The sequence below is a fragment of the Chiroxiphia lanceolata genome, chromosome 5, assembly GCF_009829145.1.
Source record: "Chiroxiphia lanceolata isolate bChiLan1 chromosome 5, bChiLan1.pri, whole genome shotgun sequence".
Lineage (NCBI taxonomy): Eukaryota > Metazoa > Chordata > Aves > Passeriformes > Pipridae > Chiroxiphia > Chiroxiphia lanceolata.
The window spans coordinates 7,185,759-7,213,215 of record NC_045641.1 but is presented as its reverse complement, the minus strand read 5'-3'; the positions used below and the strand labels follow the sequence as shown (position 1 = coordinate 7,213,215).

General features: G+C 44.1%; 1 protein-coding gene across 6 annotated transcripts in view; it reads left to right on the top strand.

The window, feature by feature from the left end:
• FRMD4A (FERM domain containing 4A) overlaps positions 1 to 27,457 on the top strand; it is a 364,535-nt gene that overhangs the window by 166,287 nt on the left and 170,791 nt on the right. For 2 of the 6 annotated variants that reach the window (XM_032687615.1, XM_032687616.1), the window contains exon 1: positions 18,721 to 18,907. The exons of the other annotated variants lie outside the window; for them this stretch is intronic. In XM_032687615.1, coding sequence (XP_032543506.1) covers positions 18,749 to 18,907 — 159 coding nt within the window. In that variant the 5' untranslated portion in view covers positions 18,721 to 18,748. Of the gene's footprint in view, positions 1 to 18,720; positions 18,908 to 27,457 lie in introns of those variants that run through there. 6 annotated transcript variants of the gene reach the window in all.

The following is a 27,457-nucleotide window of genomic DNA, read 5'->3' as shown; positions in this document are numbered from 1 at the left end:
GTAGCACTGCTGCCTCTGGAGGTGGGTTGGTGTCTGGTGGTTTTCAGCTGCTCTTGCAAGTGTGGGGAGGCAGAGAGTGTGGTGTCTCCTTCAAAGGGGGCTTCCCACAAGGTGGTAGATGATTTTTCATCCAGACAAAGCTCTCAGCTCCTGCAGGGCCACCACCTTCTGCTGCCACTGGCCACAGGGGCTCCCTCCCTGTCTGGAACAACTCATGCTTTTATGCAGACCATACCTGACACTGATTATCCTAGAGACTCATCATAGAATCACAGAATCATAGAATGATTTGGGTTGGAAGGAACCTTAAAAATCATCTCATTCCAAACCCCCTGCCATGGGCAGAATGCCAGACACTAGATCAGGTTTCTAAGGACCCCATGAAACCTGGCCTTGAACACTTCCACGGATGGGGCATCCACAGTTTCTCTGGGAGCCTGTTCGAGTGTCTCACTACCCTCACAGTAAAGAATTTCTTCCTAATATCTAATCTATATCTCTTCTCTTTTAGTTTAAAACCATTCTCCCTTGTTCTATCACCATTTGATAGTCATATAACTGCAGAAAATGGGAGACCACTCTCCTCCATGCACACATCCCCTCTGGAAACACACTATCCATACTGACCTGTCTGAACAACAGCTGCCAGAGTCTTAGCTTTGCTCTGTGTATTAGTCCATGTGGTGGAGAGGTGTGAAAACTAGCAATATTCTCTCACGGGGTGTTTCCAGGACATAACCCCACGGTGGCAGCAAGGGAGATCATGGATATACCTTCAGAAGGAGGTGTTGGAGAATGTCAGTATTTATACAGGAGGCAAGAACGGATGCATAAGGATGACCAGCACTGCAGGGAACTTGGCAGTGTGTACACACTTCACAGCTCCACTATACACAGCCCAAGTGATCAACCGCTGTTAGAGGGGTTTGTGTTGTTTTATTTTCGCTCACATCCACAGTTTATTTCTCTCCTTCCCACTTCTTGACCTAAGGCTGGGGTGGTTTAGGCTTCTTCTCAGGCAAATGCTGGAGCCTTGCTGTAAGGGTTGCCAGAGGTTTTGATGGGGTGGTTTTTGCAACCACTTTTTTATCCTGAATCTCTGTCCTTGCTGTTTTTCTTTCTGCCTCACCACAGAACTGCCCCATTAGGCTTCTGGCTTATGAGATTCTGGTCAACCTGGCTGAAGCACACATAGTGCCCTCTCTCCCTGGAATCCCCTGCCAGCTAGAGGTGGCAGGGCAGATCCCCTGCACTTGGAGTTTTGAAGCCACACAGAATCTGTTTCTAAGCTCAGAGTCCACAAAATCCCACTGCAGCAGTGGAAGAGCCCATAATATAGTCCCAAGTGAGCAGGTTTCACATGGAAAGCCTGAGATGTGAGAGATCTGTGCAATGCACCCAGCAGAAGAGATGGCTTTGTAAAGGCCTTGGCAAGTCCAAATAAAAAAGGGCAGTGTTTAATTTTAGTAGGTATGACACAGAGACCACCAAATGTGTCAGCTGAGGCAGAATTAAGCATTGTGCCACAGGACACACCAGCAGCCAGTGTCAGGATTGACATGAGTTGGGTTCATCTAATTAAATGCTGATGTCTATGAGGTGTGTTCATCCTGACCAGCACCTTGGGTTGCCTTTGGGATCACTGCAGAGGCAGTCAAAATACTCTGTGAGGGTTGCAGAGGAGGTCCCCTGAACACCCATGTTTGGCTGAATTAATAACCCCTTAAACCTCAACCAACTCTACTTTAGCCAGCACATACAGGGACACCTCAGTCAGAAGAGGTTCCCCCTCCACAAAAACAGGAAACATGAATCCCATCCCTAACACAGTATTTCTCAGCACAGAGCCCTCCTCACCAGACCTTCCCTCCTTGGATCTCCTTCCCTCCTTGGATCTCCTCCCCCCCACTAGTACTGCATGTTAAATGTGCAGTCCCTTCTCCCTTTGCATTATTAATGTGAGACGGTTTATGCCTCCAAGCTGTGTTTATTATATCCATGTGCTGCGGATGTGTGTGAGAGGAAGATGAATAAACTCCTGCTAATGCCTAACAAATGCCTAGCACCATTCAGAGATCTCTTTCTGCTGCTTCGAGGCACTGGTAAAGAAGAGCACAATTTACTCCTTCTCTCAAGAACTCACTGGCTATTTTCCAGCCACAGGAATGTTTCTCACCACAAACACAAGGCATTGTTTTTGCGAGTTAAAAAGCCTAGAGAAAACATGCAGCTTTCTTGTATTAAAAAAGAGTAAGTTTGCCCTCTCTTCTGCCTTTGAGGCTCAAAGGATGGCACTACAGAGATTGTGTAAAAAGGAAGGCCATCTCCAGGCTAAATGAAGTCCTGTAAGAAACAAATCAAACTGGGAGAGATCTGGCTGGAAAAGCCATTTTAAATTGGGGTTTGCAGTTTGCGTCTCAGCTTTAGGTCCCAGTTCTCAGCTATGGTAAATTAAAGGTCTTGTGCCCAGTTGTGTCAGTGGATGCTTGCAGCTCAGGAGGATTTTAGTCCAGATTGCTTTTTTTATTTCTTGTGCTTCCAAAGAAGATAAGTTAAGATTAAAAATACGGCCAAAGCCCCAAGCCACAGCTCCACTGTCTGTTACACAAGTGTAAATCTACACCAGCACAGAGCTGGGACTGCTATTTACCTATGACACTTCCTCTCTGAATGGATATCCATGAACACTCACTCATATCATGACTTTAAAACACACCAGGCAGAGATAAATCTGTAAATGGATATTTATTGCCATAGAAAACAGATGGCAGAAGAAAAAGCTCCCATGTTCTTATCCCAAGCTGCAAGCACGTTAAGAATGCAGCAGGAAACGTCATTCCTCCTATAAATAAATTTCTCTTGAGAAGAGAGAACCCAGGGCTGAAAAAAAAAAAGTCAGTCTTTCTGCTCTGCAGGCCAAGTCTGAGGCAGGTTTTCCCACGCTACTCTGCAGCTTATGGCGACCTTTTCTTTTGGCAAGAGAGGAGATTGCCTCCAAGCAAATCCAGCAAAAGAGTTCGAGGATGTCTTGCTGCTGCACAAACCAACCAGCACTTTTATTATTCTGAGTTGCTGATTTTCTTTTTCTAGTAGACAAAGTATAATTCAGCATTCAGCTTGTTATTAATTATTTCTCTGGGATGGATTCAAGAGCAAAGTGGTGGGAAACCTCTCATACCAAGGGCCGTAGTGCAGGGTCTAACGGGGTGGAACAAGGCAGATCTTGTAACATTCATGCTGGAGTGGTCCTTGTCTGTGAAACCCTTCATGCAGACTCTGTGAGTGATGCTGTGAGCACTTGCTCTGACACCTCGACTAAGCGAGCGCTTTAAGGGAAGCTGATCTTTCCAGTTCATGCTGTTTACTTAAAAACTCTTACTCTGGCATGCAGATCCTGCAGACCTTTGCTTAGCACTTTCACTGACATTTTTTGGACAGCTCTCTTACCTTGACAGCATCACTACCAATCTGATAAACTAGCGAGGTGACAGCAGAGTTACTCAGATACTGTGGCTAACAAAGAGTAGATGTTTGAGTGTGGAAGTTGCCAAACACAGAAGAAAGACCTTGAAGTAAGGAATTCCCATTTTCTTAGCTTTTTTCTGGAAGTTACTCAAGTCGCAAGGTGATGAAAAATTATTCACCAGCCCTATAGACCAATAATTGTATCTAAATAAAAAAAACTGAGATCTTAATCTTAAGATCTTTGCTAATCTTAAGTAGCAAAGCTGTCACCTGTGTAATGCTCTGATATAATCACTTGTGACTGCTGAAACATCAATTTTATCTACTTCATCTGAGCTTTATCTTTTCTGACCTGTTCACAAGTATTTTGGAGGAATTGGTTTAATTTGAACTCTACCTAGACAGATAAATGCTTAGTCCACCTCTCAGGTGTCTGGAAGTCGTAATATTTTGTGACACTTCTAAAAGGTGTAACAAATCAAAACAGACTTCTCTGCGAAATGGATCAGGAGCTGTGCCAGACTTCATCCCCCCAAAAAGCATGCAGGTTAACAGTGCAAGAGGTGAGAGCATGGCAAAGACTAATGGATAGTGACTGGTGAACTCTGAAGAATTTGGAACTAGGGTACCGCTCAAATTGGCTTTCAAATGGTTAGAGCTTAATTGAATTATCAAGCACTCTTGAGGACTGGAGACCTCAGTAGCAGAGGTTCTGCTGTAAAATTTCCAGTGCTTCAGATTCTTATTATGATGAGAAAATGAAAAGCTTTTTTCATTAAAATTTGGCATTTGTTGCCTTCACGTTGGCCAAACCCTGGGACAAAAAGGACAAGCTACGGGACAGAGGCTGGGAGCCAGAAATGAGACAAATGTTTTGGATTTGGGTGAAGGGAATGGGGGAATCATATGAATCCAGTTATAAAACTTTGAGGGGGTGAAAAGGCTCCTCTAGTTCATGGATCCTTTTGGCTAATAAGCCTGCTCAAAAGGTTTTTTCAGGTAACTGGTACCACACCCAGGTCATACTCCCAGCAGCAGCCCAAAGCTCAGGAGCTGTGATGGTTTAGCACCAGAGCAGCTTACCTTAAGGTAGTGCTTTACAGCCCTAAAGATAAGAACTTGCCAACCCTACAAGGAGGTTCCTGGAAGAGCTTTTCCATACAGAGACTGTGTTTCGTGCAAGGTCAGCCAGTGACAGATAATGAAAAGTGGCAGCTTGGGTGTTTGAAATATCTTGCGACTTGTCCCAACCTGAAATCCTAGTCCTAATTCATGCTCTAGCCAGGATTTACCCCTGGAAGGGCTTAGACATGCCTGCAGTTGGTTTTTAACATCCAGACATAGAAGTCTTCAGATTTTGTCAATTCTTGATCCATTGCTTAAATATTGCTTCAGTTTCCTTAACTAACAGGGTCTTCAGAAATCAAGTGCAAAGCATGCCTTTTTCCAGTTCTTAACTTCTTGATCAATCTTTTCATCTATGTAAGTCAATATAATGTCAGAGTATGAAAAAAAGAAATCAAAATAAAACAGCAGATGAGCAGCAAACTTAGACTTCATCAAGCTTTTCCATTTTCACTCTAGAAACTTCTTTGGTTCAGACCAGACACCAACAGAAGCCTGTTAAATACCAGCAGTGACTTTAACGAGGCTCACAAGCACCAGGGCCCTCCCAGTCAGCCTGATAGAAATGATGAAAGAGGCTGTTCTGACCAAAAGTATATCTGTTGTTTAGGTAGTCTCATAGTTCCTATTTTGCTGATTCAAGTTCAGAAAGTTGGATTTAGATTTCGAACATATTTCCAAACTTGTGGTCAAACTTTCTGTCTGAGCTTAGTTTATTTCCTGGTGAAGTATATATTATCCTCGTTGTCTCAATCATGTCTAATAGCTTCAAAGAAATGGTGATTTTTCATTCCACCAGCAAATGGATATGAGTGATTCTTATGTTTAATTTTTTTTTTGGTGGGACCAAAGTATCACACTCTCCAAATTGCACAGGCAAGGAGCGCAATTAGTCTCCACTTCCCAAAGATACCACATGAAAAGCTTTTGAAAAGATAATGGGCTGAAAATGACACCATTTAGTCACCCGCACACATTCTACAATCCAGCTGTATTTCTGGAATGTATTTAGAAGGTGCAATTAGGGTCGTGCATGCTTTGAAATAGTGAGCAAAATTCTTAACTGAGGTTGAAATTAATTTTAGTTTCCAGTACTCCATCTATAAAAGCCACCCAGTGTTAATGGGGTGTGATCATGGATATCTGTTTTCTCTCCAGGTTTTGCATCATCACAGATAAGGTAAACTCTCTGTGAAACAATAGGTAAGGACCGATAACCTGCAATTAACGCTGATGCACTAAGTGTCTGCCCTTTGGGGATTTACCATTTTAGTTCAGAATAAAAATCCCTGCAAGAATGAATCAAATCAGCCTTAAATCAAAAGTTCCTGCCACAGGGAGTTTCCACCCTGCCAGCTCCCAACAGATGAGTGATGGGATGAGATGTGTTTTGGAGAAACTCATCTAAGAGAGGTTAAAGGTAGGGGTTGGTATTCTTACTAGTGTGTGTTTCCCATGTCATCTTCCTCCCACTTGTACCTTCAGTCAGCCTACATTTACAAGTTCATCATGTAACTGCAAAAATTTTTACTACCATTTTAGGACACTTAAGTAGTCAAAGAAAAGAGACTAATATGTCTCTTCTGGTAACAAGCTAAAATTTGTATCATAAGAGCATCAATACATGCTCTTATCCACAATATTGTCCACCATATTGTCCACTAAGTTGCATCAGGGGAGGTTTAGATTGGATATTAGGAAAAATTTCTTCACTGAAAAGTTGGTCAGGCATTGAAATAGGCTGCTCAGGAAAGTGGTGTAATCACAACCCCTAGCATTCAAAAGACGTGTGGATGTGGCGCTTGGGAGTGTGGTTTCCTGGCTAACATGGTAATTCTAGGTTAACAGTTGAAGAACTTAGAGGCATTTTCCAATATTAATGATCCTATGATTCTACCTGGATGACTGCACCAGATGCAGGGCAGGTGCCAAGCAGCAGAGCCCTGGGTTCCAGCTGCCTCTCAATGTCCTTGAGGCCATGTTTACAGAAGCAGTTGTTCAATCTTGGAGACTGCTGAGTGTTTAAGTCAGTTTTGGGGTCTCCTGGTGCTCCCTGTTTCTTTTAGAGTTGTGTTCAGGGAGCCTGAGGAAATGCCTGAATCTGCTCTGAAGGACAACCCTATGGCCATACTCTTGGATAGCCTCACACATTTACATGCTTGAAGGCTGTGGGTAAGGGCACCAGGAGCAGATCAATGGAAATGCTTGGAAATGTTTGATAAAATGCCAAATACCTCACCAGAATACAGGGCAGCTGGGGAGATATGAAAGGGACTGGATCTTGTACTTGCACCCTCTCCAAATGCCTCTCTTTCATTACAGGATAGACTTAATCTGGCATTCAAAGCAATATGTATCTCATATCAGCTTCTCTGCATAAATGCCTGCATTCACTGCATCTGAAAAAGGTGATGAGATCTGCCTGGGTAAGAGCACTGTTGGATGCTCAGGGGATGAGCACAGATCAGTGTGTTCCCCTGGCCAGTGTTATCCATGAGAAATTACCACTATTCAGAGAGGAGAATGCCAATATCTTTTTTGTTCTCCACAGTACTCCAAAAAAGCTCTCCAACATCTTGCTTTTATTAACCCTTTTGCTATAGATCCCATAGCCAAGGGACATCTCTAACCACAAGGCTTGTCCTGCATCCATGATGCTTTGGAGCATCTTCGGAAGCTGAATGAGGATTGCAACAAGTTTCTTTCTGTCTTTCAGTCTTCCTTTAATGCATCATCAGACAGCAGGAGGAGGACAATCAAGGTTAAAACCCCAGAGGTAGTTTATCCTCATTAACTGTCCAGATTTTCACAGAAAACCAAGAAAAGTGAGTTGCCAATATTTCACAGACTCTCCTTTCCTCAGAGTTGAGTTCAAAGCTGTTACCGTCGCCTGAGGGCAGAGCCTGAAGTTTCCAATATTTGAAAATACCATCCAAAAAACCTGTCAAGGCTAATATGATGGATGGGCTACTGCTAGAGGGAAGCTTGGCAATTCTACGTCACAACTTAAAATTATCCCTTATAATGCGTTGGGTTTTACATATTACAGAGCTCTGCAGACACTGATCCTCTGCAGATCTCTGCAAGACCCAGCCAGCACTGTTGTTCCCACTTGGCAACTAAGATGCTTTCAGGGTAAAAGCTGAGGTTAACTGCCAACACCCTGCAAATCTGGGGGTGTTTGATGCAGGATCAAACTACAGGGCTCCCGTTAGCTGGAAGCACACATCCACATCCCCTTCCTCCCTCTCCAGCATCTCTCCACCCAACCCATGCTAGCAAACCACACCAGAGACTGGGAGGAAGCTTTCTAATTTTCATAATTTCCACTCTGAAATGTTGGAAAGCTTCCTTTTTCCATCCCGGACTTTGTTGTAATGCAGCCATTGTGTATCGTCCTGAAAACTTTCAAATGCACCAATAGTGGCAGTTTCCTGCAGAAGAAAAAGGGTTTGCTTCAGTTACAGCAAGTGGGAACCTGGCCAAGAAGAGTCATAAAACCAGAGGACGTTGATTTTTTAAAAGCACAATTATGTTAGTGCATTCCAATGTACCCAATCAGTCACAGGAGAGCGGTTAAAGTGGCCTTGGGGCCAACCTCCAGCTCCTGGAGAATGGTGTCAGGGGAAAGATAATCAGGCTGATGCCAGTGGATGATCTAGCAGCTTTTCCTGACAGTCAGTCACAGCAGACTGTGTGGTGCTGGCCAGGCTCTGGGCTGCAGCAGCATTTTGAAAACTTTTCATTCCTGAGCTTTGTTTCATACTAATCCATGGATGCTGTTATCCACCCTAGACTGGAAGGGAAATTGCTGCAAGATCCAAAACAAGGGTGTAGGCAGCATGAGTGTTTTCCTGCAAAGGCCAAGAGATACTGTGGGGTCTCTGAACAAACCTTCTAGCACCCAGCGTCAGTGTTTTCTCTGAAATCAGCACCTTTTTCCCCAGGAGTCCTCTATTTTAGGGGCTCAGAGGGAAAGAACCCCATTTTGGAGGGATGGGAGCAAAACATTTCTGAAACCATCACCTCTTAGAGAAATCACAGATGGAAACCCACAAATCCAGATATCCTGAATCACTCGAAAATGGATCGGGTATCTTGTGCAACCCAGGATATCTACCACCACAGTCTTGCACTCATCCCCTCTCCTGTGAGGTCAGCACTTTGGAAGGACTGACCTCAAATTCCCGGGGCACCAGACTCTGGGAAACCTTCCGTTGTTTCTGTTTCGTAACGATTGCCTGTTGGGGAGGCACTGACCAACTCCCCCTCCCAGTTACCAGTTTGCAAAGCCAAGAAATACCAACATGAAAAGGTCCACGTTCTCTTATCCTGGAATGAACTGACCACGTCTGGTCAGACAGGGACAGAGCCCAGAAAACCGTCTACGTGGGCCTTGCTTTCCCATGACAAATTTCCCAATCAGAGCTTGAATAAACATGAGCTCATCACCAATTTGTAATTGTGGAGATTTAAGGCCCTCCTGATCACATTTTTATAGAAGCAGCAGTAAGCTCTCGTTCTTGCTATTCTGCCCATATCTTAATCACTCTCTGACAAAACCAAACACCCTATTTTGAAATCAAACAGATTTCACAGCGGGTGTTCCTTGCCAAGGCAGCGATTCTTGTCTGACTGGACCACTGCCGTGTTCAGTGTTGATTTTGGTGGGCTTCCGACACAAATCTTCCCAAAGACCATTTCTCCCACTGCACCGAATAAGAGCCCTATTGTTACAACTGCGATGCATTTGGGACACATCTCCATTGCTCCTTAGACCACGGCAGCCACTTAGTGGGGCTGTTCTCGTAGCTGAGTACCCTTTTTCTTCTCCTTTTCACTATGGAACAGAGCAGTTCCAGGTATTGCACCTGGGGAAGATGAGGGTGATAACTTTGTTGCTCTCAGTCCTCTCTTTTTGGCCAAGCAACGGCTTGCAGGAGTGTTTATACTGAAGTCCAGGCAAAAGCACAATTGTAGTCATTTTTGCTCTTGCTGAATCCTGAAATAAACCAAACGAGGTGAATCAGAAGCAACTTTGTCTTAAAGTGCTTGGTTCTCATAGACAAACACTTCGGCTATATGAAGTTTTTCCTGGCTTTGCAAGGTTGTAACATGGCTTTGTCAATTGATGCTTGTCCATGATGAGACTAAACCTCAGTTCCTACCCCTGCTGTCAGGGCCCTTCAGAGGTTGTTCTTCAACTCACATGTGCATGGATTATCAAGGGCAATGGACCATGCACTGCTGGTACTGTCTGTGGGGTGAAGGCAGCAGTGCAGGGACCAAGAGCAGCTTGCTGTCCTGAATGGACATGGAGTGGGAGACAAACCAGAGCAACACAACAACATGAACCATGAGTGCAGAACAAAAGGCCTTTGGCCCTGTGGGATCTTCTGGGTAGATCTGTCTGGGTAGAGATCGTGCTGTGTCTAAGCTGCGTCTGGAATCGTGGAGGGTGTGGGACCTACAGGAGGGGGCACAGCATGGCATTTCAGGCTGACACGGAGGGCCTGGTGGGAACTGCCCAGGAGAAACGAGGGTAGTCTTGCATGTGGTTCAAAGTAGATTGAATGGATAGAATATATGGCTCTAAGCAATGAAGAAGTGAATTTATTTCAACCACATGCAGCTATTCAACTTGTGAACAACATTAGCTGGGTTTTGATCACTCCCTTTTTTTCTGAGCTACCGTGGTGCTTGGGCAGAACTTCCAACTTCATTCTCCTAAAAGTTCCTATATTTGTTTTCCTTAGACTTGAGACTTCGTTGTTTTTTAAAAAGAAAATCTGCCATATCCCTCAGCTGCAAATGATTTAATAGCTCTTGGCTTTGTGTGATCTGAATATTTTCTTGTTCTCTTGCTTTGCAGCTGTGACCTACTTAATTACAAGCAGGAAACAAACCCCAGAATCATTAGACTTTCTGCCTGGCTTAAAGAAGGGGGAAAAAATAAAAATCTCATGTTGTTAAATACTAGGATGTCCTTCTTAATAACAGGAAGTCAAGCTCCAGATAGCAACAGTGAACATTTGAATTCTTTGTGCATCAAGATAAGAACAGCAAAGAGCTTATGGGCTTTATTTTTTTATGGCATGGATGTTTTGGGGGCAGGGGAAATGACAGCCGCTTCTAACAGCCAAAATGGGAATGAGTCATAAATTTCTAAATCAAGACCGTAAATCCTCTTTGTTTTAACTTCTGAACGGCTTCAGTCTGCTCTGTCCACAGAGACAATCAAGTGACTGACTTGCTGCTTCAATCCAGCAGCTTTCGATCTATTTTATCCTCTTTTCAGGAGGTATGAGCAAACAAGCCAGTCAGTGAGTTGGGATCCCCCATGGCAAATCATCAGGTTGGAAGACAGAGCGTGGGGGAGTTTGATTAACTCCTCTCCACCTCTGCAGATGGAGTCTGGGCTACTATTTATACCTCCTAAAACTCAGCACCCCGTCTGGAAATGCTGGAGGTTCCGTGGGCGTAATAGTAGCTGTAGAAAGCAACCAGAGAAAAGGAAAGCCAGGACTGCCAGCCTCTGTGACTGTCTGTCCCACACAGGCACTTCAGCCCTCTTGTCCCTGTTTATCTGCAGCTCTGGTGGCAGCTCAATAATACAAATCTCCCAGTGCATCCAGAGGAAATAGAAGCTGATGTTTGCTCAGGGTTTTAAACCAACCAGCAACAGAAGCACAAGTTATCAACTTCTGTCAACTGTGCATGCATTATCACTGTGGATGGCATGGATCCAGCGCTGTCCTACAATGCAAATGGAGATTTTCCATTAGCACGAGCCACAGGGGTCTGTGTTTCAGGAGCAAACCGGGTAGAGGTCAACTCTTATGCTCTATTGAGAAGGCCTAACTGGTCCCAGCTGGGGAGATGTTCTCAGTGTGAAGATCTGCTGCAGTACAGTAATCCCCCTCTGTTGACTCCTGCGTTTCCCATCTGCAGATTAATTGTTCTTAGGCAATAGGAGCAAGCAAACTGCCCCACATGAGCCAGCCCCAGAGCAGATGCCATGAACGAGTGTGTAAGTGTGTGCTTTGTGGAGTCAGCAGCTCAGTGTGGGACATTTCTACCCCAGTCAACAGAGCCATCCCCTTCCTCCACGGAAGCCTCCCTACATGCATTTAGCATTGCTTGGATGTGTACAACACTCCTCCCACAGGGAGTATATGTGTATTTTGATAGTCTTCACCTCAGGGAACATTTATTTACCCATAGGTATGCTCATTTTGATAATCAGTGTAGGAGCTTTCAACACAGAGGGTACATTATCGATCCAAGATATATTAAGTATTTCTGCTTTTTAGTATATGCCTCCCATGGAACATGACCAGTTGGCTTTCTGGCAGGCTGAACACTTATCTACTTTTTAATGTAAAATAGTTCCCCTGAGATTTCATGTCATCTGACAAATGTCAGTGAGTTAGTCTACTGAGGAAATGGAGATCCATCAAGTTATATGACTCTTCTATGTTGCTCAAGAAACTGGTGAGTTTTCTAGAATAGGACCAGATCCCTCCCCATTTCCACTCTGAAGGTTATATTTGACCTGCTTATCTTTCCTCTTTGCATCCTATCCAGCAATACCAGTATTTTTTGTAACAATCTTTTATAAGGAGCTTCAGAATAAATTAAATATGTGTTATTTAACTTAGACAGGAGCCGGCATTCCAACCCATAAGCAAGATCAAACATGAGAAATCTGGACTACTGATTTTCTAAAATACATTCCTTATGCCCTTCTCCTTTTTAATGAAATGCTCACTCTTGTCTGTGAACAGAAAGGACTTTGTATCAGTTGTTGCATGCAGGAAGCATCAGGCAGATACTTAAATGTATCTGCAGGATAAGTTGTAGTAAATTGTTCTGCTGCAAGGGGCCATTTGCACTGTCTGTGGGCTTGTTTTGCATGGGCAGCAAGGCTGCCCTTCATTAAATTATCCATCTTGCCATAGGGCAGAACTGTAGACTGGCTTTTTATGAGCCACCAGATTTGCCCCTGTCCCAGGCAAACAGTATCAGTTAAGGGACACCTGCAACATGAAGCAATGTGTCCTCCAAACCCACAGCTAAGGCCATTTGGACAGCTTGACCATCATCTGATAAGAGGTGGGAAGCACCATATAAATGTATAATTCAAAATTATATGAACACAGGGGTAGCATGGGAACCTCTCATAAAGAATCATAGTATGGTTTGGGTTGGAAGGGACCTTAATGATCTTCTAGTTCCAACCTCCAAAGGCAAATATTTGCTCCAGTCACCAAAGGAATAAGCAAAAGCTTGAAACCAGAAGAGTGTAGCTGCACAAGTACATGACTACTTCTGAGAACAGTCAGGTGTGTTTGATCCACAGTCTGAGATTCAGTGCCCTCCTGATGGGCACAAACACAGGTTTGTATTGTTTCACCCCTGAACCTTGTTAGAGGTTATTTTAAACATGGGTGAATAACATGGTAGGAAAACAGATCAGCTGCTGGATGAGCTTTAGGTTGTTCACTATTTATACCTGCCTCCTAAGCTGGCTGTGATTTTTTTTTCTGTTTTCCTCTGGCCAAAAATAATTCTCCCAAGCATTTCTGCACATAATAACAGAGAACAGAGTGATGACGAGCCTTGTGGTGATGGGCATCTGCAAGCACGTGCTGCTTTGATTGGAGACCCCAGTCACAGGACGTTACAGTCGCCAGCGGGATCAGAGTTAATCATAAGCTTGGGTTTCCAAAGAGAATAATCGTATTTAAGATCTCACCATTCACTTTCTGCGGCTGTTCTGCACTATTTCCTTAATACATTGTCCTGACCTACATCCCCTCCTCCAGACTCATTCACCACAGTGTTCATGGAGAAAGAGGATTGAATAGCAAATCTCTGCACAATCTCTTTCACGTTTCTGCATAGTAGAAGCGAAAATCACTTTAGCCGGTGGAATATTAGGGACAAGTAAAAGCCCAGCTTTATAGGATTCACCTACTTTTAAACCTTGTTAAATCGCTAACACAACTTACTTTAGGAAATGAAATGTGTATGATTTGAGGCTATGACATACTCTCCTGTGTCAGTCAATAAAAATCTCTCTAAAGTGAGGACACGTAGAGCCTTACGCAGAGGGAGCTGCTGTTCGCATAACGATAATACTCAGCACTACCAGAGCACTTTACATTTTCAAAGAGCTTTAGAAATGTTATGATCAAGGTGGATGACTGGAATAGTAAATTTTCGTTGTTACTACCGTGAAACAGCAGTTCATTTCATTATGGAACATTTTAGGCCATATGGACTCGTGAGAATATCTTGAAAAAATTGCCCAGGATTTCTGACTCATGATGTTCATCCTAAAATGCAACCAGCAGGGAAGTCCTCAGTTTCCTGAATTTTCTCTGCTGGAAAGTTTTAGGGCTGTCAGTGGCGGCAGACCAGGGAGTCAGGAGGAGGCTGTTTCTATCTGTGGTTTTGGAAGCATGTGGTTGGTGAGAGTTAGGAGGTAACTGAAACAGTGCAGCATGGGCATCACATTTGCATGGGGCAGCAGATCTTTGGGCTGATGCTTCCAAGTACAGCTTCTTATCTTACAGCTCCAGAGAGATGAGCTAGGGCTGTCGATGCCTCCTTTACAAGTCTGTAAGGTTTCAGGCAAGATCATTGTCCAGATGCTGTGGCCTAGCCAGACTGAGGTCACAGTCTCTTAGCAATTCAAAATTAATACAGGGTCAACCCTTAGTTGATCAAAGGGCTCAGCAGATCCAGTATGGACATCCATACTTTATTTTCACTCCTCTTAAATTCAGTCAAGTTTCCTTATGTTGTATAAGATAAGCCTCAAGTCTTAGGATTTGTTTCTTTAACTCAAATGCAATTCCCATCTCCTTTTAAGACCCTTCCCTCAAAGATTTCCTTATACAAAGTACGAAACCTGGCAAAGGTACAAGAAATAAAGCTAAAAGTATCCAGTCCTTGCACTCTGGGAAACTCCCACTGAACACACAGAAAATCCCTATGATCCCTCCTTGGGTGTCAGGAGAAAGACAGGGAAGCCCAGTATGAAGGATGACAGCACCTTGATTTGGATGGAAATAGGGCACTCAGTGGCTCAGATTCTCAAGTGGATTTGGTGCACAGTGACCATTTGGAAATCTTGGGAGAGTCTAGGTTCAGTTTGGTTATGGGAGGGAGGTCACTTCTGTAAGTCTCCACTGAGTGCCCTGGCTCTGCCTGGGAAGATGTGAAGGAAGGGGCATGGCTCCTTCTCGGTGTGTTTGATCGCTTGGCAGTGGGACATCACTAACAATTCCCATCATATTGGCCACAAAAATTATGTGCCATCAGGGCACAAGGAGAAAAATGTAACTGGTTAAATATTTATCTCAAAATAACATCTCCAACATAAGAAAGCGTGAAGCTGCAGCATGAAAGGGGACTTTGGGCACAAAGATCTTAGTGACATTAATCCTCTTTACATTATAGAGAAATAAAGATCAAAAAGGGATATGAATTTGAAATAGAACCTAAAAGACCATGTTGGGCTGGAGCTGCAGGGACCATTGGGGATATATGTGGAGCAGAAACAGGATGTTTCTGGTATGTCTACAGCAAGCTCAAAGGAAACTGCCTTCCACCCGGCATGTCCTTCTTTCATCGAGCCCAAATACATCCACACCCTTCGGGAAGCTGTAGGTAGAGATTTACTGTGGAGCATGCTGGAAAGAGAGGCTGAACTCCTCTTTCCAAGGCCAGAATACAAAAAGGCAAACAAAAACCTGTCTCTCAAGCTCATGGTGCAGGTAGCATCCACCTACACCAGTGCACAGCAGGGATTTGCAGGGTCTGCATTGAGGAGGAGCTGCCTGCTGGGTTTGGGTAGGGAAATCCACCCCCAGCCTTCAAGCCTCAGTGACAGTCCCATGAAACAACACAGCAGTCCAAGGGGTTTGGTCTCTTTTCCTTTTTTTCATGGGAAGTAAGGAGCTATTTTTATACCCTAGAAACAGCCTTCGGACTGTCAGTAAAACGTGGGAGGTTTTGTAGTAAATGTTTTGGCTGACATTTTCTCAGAAACAGCGGGAAATAATCAGCACATAATTAGAGAGGAAAAGACCTGCAAATATCTATAGATCTGTGTCGAGTGCAAAGGGCTTTTTTTTTCCAAATTGACCTTAATGAAGGTGAAGCTGAGCATGTTTTATAGAGTTATAAGATGATTTTACAGAAATTACTTAAAGGGTACACCACTAGAAGAGTCAAGTTGCTGATTCTCGGTAATTCTTTCTCTTCTCTTCTGCCATTCCCTATAGCAATGTCCTCTTCTGACTTTTTTGGATAAGAAAAAGCACATTCTGTTGTGTCTACCTGGAAAAGAGCTCTTTTGGTAGTTGACTCTAGAGGAGATGGGCTATCTTTGTCTGAGAAACCTCCATGGTTGCAATTCCCTCAGAAAGCTGCAAGGTGGGATGGATCATCTGTACTCAGGCAGCTTTTACCCTCTCAAAAAATATTAAGTGTCTGATCAGCAGGAAAACCTTCCCAGGAAATCAAACAATCTGCTCTAATCATGAAGGTAAATCTACCCAGTGAAATGTTCACTGGGCCTTCTGTAGACTCAAGTGACTCCTAAAGAGACTGCTCCACTCTGTCAGTTAAATAAATACATAGGAGAACTGTTTTCAGAAAGTCTGATTATGTCATCAGCCGAGTGAAAAGGCTCCTTCAGAGCTGCCCTCATCTGTTGAGTAATTACTGAGTTGGGATGGGGACCGAAAGTCTCCTTTCAACCATACGGAAAGACTTAAAATTAGCTACCCCATATGTGCATCAAAACTGCAGTATATCCTCCATTTCCCCTCCTCTCCCCCTTCCAGAATACCAAAGGGGTTAGGTCACATCCCAGAGCAATCCCTTGCTGCATTTTCTTTCCCCCCTCTGTTTTCCTTTATCAAACACATTTCTTTCTTTTCCTCTCCTGTGCTCCCAGGCAGAGACCTTGTATATCAGGCTGTAGCCTGGAGCAAATATTGTCTAGTCAATTTATATATAAGAAAAAAAGTACCTTTCTTTCAAATGAGGCTTTATAAGGGAGATGTTCCTGATCCCTTGTCTACATCACTGCTAACAGAAGCAGAGTTACCAAGTTTACAGGCAGGCAAACAACCAAGAGATGATGAGCGTAGGGAGACTACAGCAAAGGCTGGACACCAAGAAAACAGGCAGTGAGAGGGAGAGGAGGAAGGAAAACTGCACTTTGCAGAATGAATAGCTTCTAACAAGTTTGAAGGAAACATTATTACGATTTTATTACCATATTTTATGAAGCCTCTCTAAAAACGAAGTCCTGAAGAAGCAATTAGGCTGAGAACATGAATTTTGCAGCTGTATTTTCCTGGCCCTCCACCTGCCCAGTCAATGAGCTGACGAGCATCCTTGTGCTGTTATCATGACGCACGGCTCGCTTTGTGTCCTCAAAGAACAAATTATGGATGGGGTCATGGTGGGACAGACCTACAGAAAATCAAGCAGATATTAATATTCCTGCTCCTTCCCTCTCCAGGGAGTTGAATCAGAGAAGACACTGAGGCTTTTCGGAAATTATGCCTTCTCAGCTCTTCTAAATCAGCAGCTTTAGGAGTTCAGGTCCCTCATGATTTCAGCCCAAACTAGTGTTGTCCTCCCTACTCCTCTAAAAAGCGCCTTCTTGGAAGCAACTCCATGTAGGCATTCTCCAGCTGACTCCTGTCAGCTCCCTCCAAGTCCTGTGGCCTTTTTTTGCACATTCCTCTGAAGGGAGAGTGAAATGAGTGAAAAATAGCACTGACAGGCAGCTGTCTCCAAGGGCACTGGCTTGCGCTGTGCCTTTGATAAAAATACTTCCACCTCGGTTTCCCCACCTGGTGATTAAATACGTAGAAGAAGCACTCGTGATTTAGCTGGAAAATGTCTTGCAACATAACTGCATGATTTTGCGGTGATTTAACTGAACTCCAAAATCCTCATGTTGATAATGTGTTTTCACCCTCACTGGACCAGTTCCCTCAGCTCAACTCATCACAGATGTTGACAGCATTGAAGTCTCCACCCAGACAATGTGCTCCTGAGGGGAAAAAGTCAGGGAACTGATCCCTTCTCAACACTTATTTTAGGAAAGGATGCCAGAAGTGTATGTAAGAAGTGTAAATAAGGGATGCCATTTTTGTATCTATAGACCAAAAAGGGTGTTTTGGCATCCAGCTCAGATAAAGAGAAATGTATTGCATTCTCCTGGGCTTGTTCAGATAAGACCCAACCTTATGAATGTGAGCACATCAAGGGTTAATAATACGTCCACACCAGCTGAATCAGACTGATTTTAAAAGGCTATTGTTTAATCCATGAAACTCTCCAAAATATCACCCCTTGGGTAAATAAGGTGCTTTGCAGACTGTTGCATAATTCTCATGTACAGATAAAGCTCCCTTCTCAGTTCAAAATATAAAAAGGCTCCAGACCGGGCAGTTGAGTGGGGAAAAGACTGGAGTGTAACTGTGCAATGGCGGGTCGACTCACGAAACGAAAGGACGAAACGTTGCATGCGGCAAAGCTGCCTTCTCAGATGTTCTTTGGGAGTGTTTGAAAGAGTTAAGCCCAATACTGGAATGTCTTGGGAATGTTGGCAGACGGAGAGTGAGCGGCTTTTTTCTTCCCTCTGGATGGAGTCCCAGGACTGAGCATGCAAAGTGATGACTTTGGATCCGAGTTTGCCTCTTGGTTCTGCAGTGGAGAGCTGGGAGGTGATGCAGTGTTACCAAGAAGCCCTTTGCGAGGGATGTGCAATTGCCTTCTTAAGTCAGGAGAGGTATTTTTACCTCTTCCTTGCTCATCTTTGGGTGCAGTAGGACTCACTTTGAGAAGATACACAGAGGGAGAAACCACATCCTGAAGGGCGTGTGCGAAGGGAGAAAGACACATCCCCAAACAGTTTATTTTGGCTGCTGGTTTTTTGTTGTCCGTTTTGGTTTAGTGGTTTGGTGGTTGATTTTTTTTTTCTTTTTTTTTGCTTGCTTTTATTTCTCCTTCTTTGATGGAAATTGCAGTGACTTTTTAACCTTGCAGTTCATAAGGCACCTTGGGATTAGCTGGTTGCCTCTAAGCAGGGAATCCGAGGTGATTCACACAGAGAGCTGGCATGGCTGCTGTGCTCTTTGGCTTTGAGGATCTGCTCTACAGCTGGGACAGCCTGGTGTGGAGCCTGACGTCCCGGGCTCTGAGGACTTGCCGCTTTGGAAACCTGAGGGTCCTGCAGCTCATGCTGAAGCCATGGTGCATTTCCAGAGACGTTTATCAGGTAGGGTTACTATACACCAGGCCAGACCCTCAAACCCCAGTGCTGCAGGGGGGAGACCCCCTGGGAGTCTCACAGGGTCCTGTCCTGTTCCTACTGACCGCTTTGGGTCCTACATAAGCGGTGGGACAGAGGAGACAGCATGGGCAGGGGAGGTGCAGGAGGAGAAACATTTTGGTTAGGAGGATCGTGATGGGGTCTCCCATGGTGGAACACAGGTCCAAACTCTCCGTTCCACAGAGCAGAGGGAAATAAGTGAAAGTAAATTAAAGTTCAATCTGCTATATCTTCTTTCCTTGAGCTTTATACTCATAAGTACAACCTTAGCTGCTCTGTGTCCTCAAACTATCTCTGCAGCTGCACAGGAATAAGTTATAACTTACCCAGGGGAAATGATGCCTAAAGGCACCCAATCTATGGGAAATGGGCATTCGCAGGGGGTTTTAAACTGCAACAGCCCTAGTTATCCCTACCTGACTTGTGCAATGCCTTCTGACTGCTTCGTCTTGCAAAGTCCCGGGCATTTGATTGTCTAAAACTTTTGTTTTACTTGATGTATGGTTTATGTGGTATTGAGAGCTTTGGAGCTCGGTTGACTGGCTTCTCTGTAGGCTTATAGTAATTGCTTGCAGCTTGAGGTATAATGACACAGCTCTAATAAACTGTGTGTGTTTCTGAGACTGACTAAACTGGGTTAAATAAACTGAATATCACAGTGAAGGAACTAGAACTGAATGTCACTTTGAATAGCAACTCATTCCAGTCCATAGGTGAGTCCAGGTTGCAAAGGCACTGTAAACCAACCAGTATCCAGCTCATCTGCTTTTTTAATCAACCTTAGACAACTAAGGCTAGGCATTTATTCTGCTGTGAGGATAAACCCATTAAAATATTCAACATCTCCAAAGATTTGTTTAATGCCGGATGCTGGAGTGACTGATTGGTATTTGCATTTGGAAAAGGCATTTTCTGCTACTCCCACTTACTCGGTATTTCACTTTTCCTGTGCTTTGGAAGTCTCCAAGTGTGAAGCCAAGTTACACAAAAGAAGGCAGATTAAAAGGCTGTAGAAATTGTGTGTGTGTTGGTTAGAGGGAGACCAGGGCAAGGCTCTTAGTAATTTCAGCAAACTTTGAACCAGTTTCAAATCATGCTCTGGTTTCAGCAGACTTCAGGAATAGATTTTATGGTCTTTGGAGTTCAGCAGGCATGGGCAGCATTTTTATTTTAAGTACTTTTTCCAGAAGACAGCTAGAAACACAAACGCAGAAGGGCCTTTGTCCCACTGACTGCCCTGGTGGCCCCAGAGCTTGAATTTGAAACCCCCTTGAGAAGTACCACTGTGATGGCTCCAGGTGAACCAAGCTGCCCTCCCTGGGCTGTGCTGGGTCTTGACTGGTTTCACCTCACAGTTAGCCTGTGCAGAGGCTGCCTATGGTGTGGGTTGCCCCATCCTCTCTCTGCAGCTTATTTTAGGAATCTGAACCTGAAGCCAATTAGCTCACTTGGGCCTGGGAAAGGGGAGGGGAAAGCAAGAGGGCTCGATGCTTAACCCCTTTTTTACACCCCACCTAAGTAAAAGCATCCCCAAAAACTAAGGAGTTAGTTTCCAGACGTGTCCAGATTCTGATTGTTAATAATGTATCCCAGCCTACACACCATGCACCAGGAGATGCTACTGCCTGTGACAAATCCCAGGACTGGTGGGTTTTTAACAGATTTATTTTGTTGTGAGCACTGAACATATCCACAAGTGAACTTTTTCCATTACAATATGCACATGCTTTCAGCCATCCCCCATGGCATTATATCACATTCCTGGCATGTTGTCCCCCTTTGGTAGAGTCACCAATGAAATGGGACCAAAAAAGATGCCTTCCTTCCCACCCGAACAAGCAGCAGTTTAGCCTGACACTCACAGGTCAGGGTGGACTTGCATAGCTTTTTGTTTCTCAGACAGTCAGTGAACACATGCTCAGGAAAACCACGTCACTTTATTCGTCAATGCCCATGAGCTTCCAATTCTTTGGAGAGGATCTGAAATAATGGGTCAGGCATCACAAGAGCTGCTGCTGGGCGGAGGTTTGTTGGGAAAGGGATCTCATCACTGCGGAGATCCAGCAGCAGTAGTGTCATTAGCAGCCAGGCTGAGCTGATAGCTAACTCTACACTTGTGTATATTAATCCTAAAAGCATTTCCTCCAGTAGCCAGCATCCTCCAATTTAAATGCTGGCAGAGTATTTTAGTAGGATATTACTTGAACAGAAAGCCTGACAGTTTAATCACTTCCTAGAGACAGAAACTTCTTCCACTGCTTATTACTTAGATGAGCAAATAAGCTCTTGACCATGATAGTTTTTGTTGCTACTATATCTTAATCCCTGTTGCTACTGCATCTTAAGAGCAAAGCAGATCAGCTGTAGGACCTCTGCATGATACCATAAGCAAAAAAAAAAAAAAACCTAAAAAGAAACAATAGTCAACTTTGTAAAATAAAGCAAAACTTTTTCATACTCTGAAAAGTATGCTTTGTGCTTTTTCTTTGAGTTAATCACAACTCAGTGCATCTCTGCTTCTGGGGCCACTTGCTGTGACTGAGCTGGGGGTACCAGAGCAGTGTAGCACACAGCCAGGTTCCTGGCTGAGCAAGACCCATGTGCTGGGCACACACCACTGGGGAGGACTCAGCTCCTCCTTTGTATCACCAACCAAAGCCATGGCTGCATCCCTGACTTGGAGAATTTTTTTGTATCCCTGCCCTAATAAACTGTTATCTCCACCATACAACCTTCCAAAACTTTGAAAGCTCCTTTTAGTCTCCCATCTACAAAATATATAAAGACTAAACTAATGCTGTATAGAGGGTACAATCCAGATTTACTGCCAATACAACAGGCAATGAGTTCTTGAAAAGAAAACAAGCTCCAGGCATCAACATAATCAGTGTAATTCCCCTTATGTCTGACAAGAGAGACTTTGCTTTCTTGGGTCTCAGAAAGTCAGTGGCAATGCCACTGCATTAGCAGAGGTAGATGGAATAGCAATTTTGGGCTGCTGCTGGCTATGGTGGTCAGAGTGCAATATGACACACCTGAGATTTCAATCTTCAAATCCAAACTGACACAGTAATCAGAAGTCTGGACTTGCTCAGGCTGCACTCTGAGTAGTAGTTGTTATAAAATAGGTTAAAACAATCACAAAATTGTTCCCTCATTCTTGGTCTCCAGGCTGGGTTTGTCTCACAGATGTTGAGTGACTCCATTTCTCACTGTCTGTAAGCAATGCTTTGGTACTTAGGCCATCTGAGAACTAGAGGCTTTTGGTACCCTGAAGCAAGGTACCATCATCTGTCTCAGGCTGTGTTTCTTTTCCTGGCAAATAAATACTCCTGCAAGTCTGCTTTGATTCCCAGGGATACATTTGTCTTCCAGTCTGAACAAAACTCTTGCCTTGATCTGTTTTCAGTGGGGCTAATATTCACCAGTTGCCATATTTTAATTGTAATGAATTCTTTTTATATTTTAATTGTGTTTTGTGATCCACCATGTGGTTTCCTGACTGCATGATTGGAATTCATTTGAAAAAGGAGATTAACAAATAACAAACTTCCAGTCGAGGCTTTCAGACAGTCAGTTGTGCAAGATGCCACCGAGCTGTCGGATGTATTTTTACCAATGCCCAGATGTCTGACTGCTCTGACCTACTAAACAAATGGCCCTGTGAACTAACACAATGTCTGCTTTTGCAGAAATACTCACATTTCAAGAAGTACTGGGGGAGGGCTGGTTTACTATTATGGGATAGGCAGTCAATTCTGCATTTTAACATCCTGAAGATAATTCACTATTTATTTAATCTCCAAATCCATCAACAAATGTTTTAGTTTCCAGACTATGCCTGTGCAATGTCAAAGAACATTAGGCAGTCCAGGACCTACATCTTCAGTAAAAATGTGTTTATGTGTCTGTCTGTTTAAAATCTCACCAACTGCTCCTACCAAGTCAGAGGTAGACCATTGGATGTAGAGTCATCTCTCAAGGATACCAATCACAGACATTTAATTCCTCACACACTGTATGCAGTAGTGCTGTGTACTTTTTATATGCTGCTCCTTATCCACCAAGTACTTGGAAAGACAGTTAAGTAATTTTACTTCAGGCAGAAACAGATAAAATTACTCACTTCAGGCTATAGACACAAGCACAGAGTTGTCTTCAGTGCCTCGTTGCTCCTCACACGTCCAGTTACAGGCAATGGGAATAAGGAAGGAGGTGGGCTGGATGTTCAACTAAAATGAAGAAGAGGAAAGAGCTTTCGCTGTGCTGGCAGACACACAAATTCATTAATCATTCCATATTTTAGTAAAAAGTTTAATTTTGGCTATTAGGAAGAAATTATTGGATATTAGGAATTAATTCTTCACTGGGAGAGTGGTGAGGCACTGGCACAGGTTGCCCAGAGAAGCTGTGGATGCCCCATCCTTGGAAGTGTTCAAGGCCAGGTTGGAAGTGGCTTTGAGCAACCTGGTCTAGGGGAAGGTGTCCCTGCTCATGGCACGCTGCCTCCTGTTGGGCTCTGAGACATCCCCACAACCCCATGTACGCTATGAGGAATGTGGTCTTTCTCCTCAAAAAGGAGCAATTTGGGAATTCCATTCTTGTTTCAGCGTCATTCTTCACCCTCTTGCCTTGAAGACATCTTATTATGTTTAAGCACAATTAAAGATTCAAGAGCGAAAGAAGTATTTTGCAATCCTGCCCTGCTGCTGTAAAAGGCTGTGCAAATCAATGTCAGGCAAGAGGGAGGAAGGAAAGGGCTGAAATGTTAAACACATCATTTCAGATTGGTAAAACTTCCAAGTTTTGATTTATAGTTTCATCACCGAGTAGATTAATGTGGAATTCAAACACAACCAGCTCTTTGCTTTCCTTCCAGGCCTGACATATTAACATTTCCCATTAATCTAGTCAGCTCTGGCACAGTGAAGGCTGAGGAAATGGGGAATTAGGCATGTGGGAGTGTTGGGTGGGCAGGAGGAAAGAGCCAACAAAATTCACTTTAGTTAGCTAAAGTAAAGAGAATGGAACCTTATTCAGGTCTGAAGTTGTAGCTGAAGCTGTTTCTGACTCTCTGAAAGACAGCAAACCCAGATGTCTTCTGGTGTTGGGTAGAGGGTTTTTCAGTGGGGCTGTTGGTGTTCTGCTCATAAGGACAATGGTGGATGTGGGTACTGGTGCCACCCATAGATTGTGCAGGGCTCTTCGCTGGCAGCTGCTCTGTTCTCAGAACATTGTGATGCCCCAGTACCGCTGGTGTTCGGGAGGTTTCAGGCCCCCTAAAGCCTGATTAGGCTCGAAGCCTGCCTAATTCCCAATTTTGAGGGGAGGCAACTATAACTTTTCTTCCCCAGCACTCTTTGCTGAGCTAGTCCACGGTGTCTGGAGCTGCCCTGGAGACTTCTCAAACTTTACTATTATATATTTAAGCATTTGTGAGACTTGAACTGCTTCCCAAAAAAAAAAACCAAACAAACAAAAAAAAAACCCAAAAAGAAACAAACAAAAAAACCCCACCAACAACTAACACAAACCACACAAAAAAGAGGAAAAAATAACCCTCCACCCAAAACCCCTAGAGCTGCAGCAAGGGCTAATGAGCTTCATATGTTTCTAAAAGCAGCTCAGGAGCTTTTGGCTTGAAGAGTTTCTCACCCCATCTTCACTGCATGCAGAAGTAAAGAAGGTTATACAGGAGAAGGAGGGGAGAGAAAATCAAATGTTAAAAATTCATCTCTGCCAGAAATCATATGCAAACAGACGGGGGGGGGGGGAAAAGAGCCTATGGGGAACCTCAAGGCATTTCCACTCAAGACATCTATGGAGAAAGCACAAGAGGTGTTCAATAAATTTCCATCCCCACATATTTTTATAGCACACTGTAAAATTGCCCTCAACATTTGGTACAGACTTCCCCTGCCTTTGTAGAGCTGGGAAGGGCTGGGACAATCTGGTAGGACCTGTGCCACTGCCACCAGCCCCACCATAGCCCCTCGCAGCAGTGATGACAGTGGAGAGGAGGTCAAAATGCTAATGCTTCAAAATATCCAGTTAGACATTATCACTTATTCCCTCTCTGGGACATGCCAAATTATCCTGCCCAGGGCTGGCCTTCATCCCACACTGCGTCGGGCAAGAGGGCAGTAGCAGCCAGGTTCAGGTAAAGCTGGATGGATACTTGGGATGTGTTGCCTGAGGCCAAGAATTCGAGGTAAAATGTCATGGTGGGGCTCACTAGAGGAGCACACAGGGCTTACACATCTGGGAAGTTTGGGGTAATAACCCTTTTGTCTCCTGAGCAGTCACAAACACCTACTCCCCTCAGCTTGTGGGGTCTCATCTCCCCTTCCAGTGCCCCAAGGCAGCTGTAGGTCAGGCCAAGAGGCACAGGGCTTTCCTGGAGGACCGGGAGAAGCTCCAGAGGTGTTCTGGGCAATAGTTGAGCCTGGACCATTAAATCACCTCAGGGATTGCTGTGCTGCCTTTCTGTTCAGGCTAACATGGAGCTGCACCAGGCTGGGGTTTGTTAACTAATTGTTAACAAACACAACACTGTCGTGTTTTCCATGGGATGTAGCTTGTTCGGTGCTGCTAGAAAATTAGAGAGACTTTAAAACAATGTTGACCCTCCTATCTGTCTTTACATGAACTTTTAGGGATGGTAGGAGAAGTGGTGAAATCTCATGACTGAGGTTTCTTCGTTGAAGAAATACAGCAGCCTCTTTAAAGGGGAGGTGTACTTGGTGTTGTTTTGCTCCTCTGAGCATTTTTCCAACCTGCCTCCCTGTGAGAAACATTCAATCTCCAGTACTAGTTTGTTCATGGGAAAGGAGTCTAACTGCCCCAGATGTGTGGGCAAAGTCTTTCAAGGTGTTAAATGAGTTAGGACTGCCAGTGCAGCTTATAGAGGCCACTGGTCAAGGAGCAAACACAAGTAATGCTGAATTATTCCTAACCAGAGTAGATTTGAGTCTGTCCCAAAGCTGAGCTCTCTTGGAGGTCACCACCAATGGCTGAGCGTTCCTGTCCTTTCTTTGCTTTAGTCTGCAAGGGATGAAAACTGTGCTCTCCACAGGGAATACAAACTGTCTCAATGGAGACAATCCTCACCAGCTCACCCTGCTTATAGCAGAAATGCACCTTCCAGCAAGGCAAAGGAAATACTTTTTGATCTCCTGGGTTTGCAGAAGCCAGGTCTGAACTGTTTTTTCCCTGTGCTTAGCTGTTTTATGGTCAGAGTCTTGAAACATGAGGTGGAATGCATTTTGTGTTCCTTTAGTTGGCAAAAATTAGGCAATTCATCTATGATGGACCCTTTCAAGATAGATGTCTTGATGCAAGTCACTCTTTGGGGATTGTCTACCCCTTTGCGCTGAAACCAGAAAGAGCTGAGACTGCTAAACCCGACTTTGTGCCAAAGTATTAAACACTCACGCTCCTGTGAGGTAGAGCTCAGTCATGTTGTTCTGATTAAATACATGTCATCCAAAGCCTCAGTGGAAGGTTCTGGAAGCCCGCAGGAAGGTTGGTAGCCATCAGGAAAGTGCCCAGCAGCCCTGCCCCTCTAGTCATCCAGCTTCAGCTGTTGCAGTTAACACAACATGTTCTGTAATGGGACAGGCCCCCAGGAACCTGCTTTTGGTAAAGAGCTTTGCCTCCCCAGAGAAATATTTGTGAACACTTCAATCCTCTAAAGAAATTGGAAACAGTGGGGAATTTTGCTAGAAGAACTTTTGTTTGATTCAACCCCTTCACCCTCAAAGAAAAATCCATCTTGAATATATGGCTCAGGGTAGCCCCAGAACAGGTCCAGTCCCATTATGCTTCTCTGTGTTTTTTCTCTTGCATAAAAGAAGATGATCATGGGGAAAAAATCCTTTTTTCCAACATGTCTTTGAGGCTCCACCAAAAGCTTTGTGCAATGGGGGCCATTTCTTTCAGATGTTCTGGAGATAAGGTGGAGCTGACTAGTGCCATTGGTGCAATTCTGCCCTGACTGTGCTTGCAGCTGCATCCAAGATGCTGCCGTGAATCATCTGCACCCTTGCAGAAACTGTGTTCACATCCAGCTCATAGCATCCAATTCTTTAGAGAAAAACAGTTGCTCTTGGACCTGGGGGTTTTTTCTTTCCCTCCATCCCTCCCAGGATTGAGGAGGATATTAACCCTATGCATATTTGACACCCACAAGTGGCTACAGCCAACATTGGCACATGAATTACTTTTTAAGTTTAAATATAAAGAGCCATTTCTAGTGTCTACCACTTTTGATTCACCTATAACACTCTTTGTTTAAATCTCCTTACACACAGCATGTGTTCACGTGAGCTCATAGCAGAGGAGGGTTGTTGTTTTCCTAAATTGGAAACTTATGAGCCCAGGCTGGAGGGAAATTGTCACGGGATTTCAAACCCTGCCTTTTTTCCTTCCTCTCCTTTCAGTTCAAGAAGTTTTTTTTTTTAACATGTGAGTCCACTGAGACTCCAAAACAGCTGA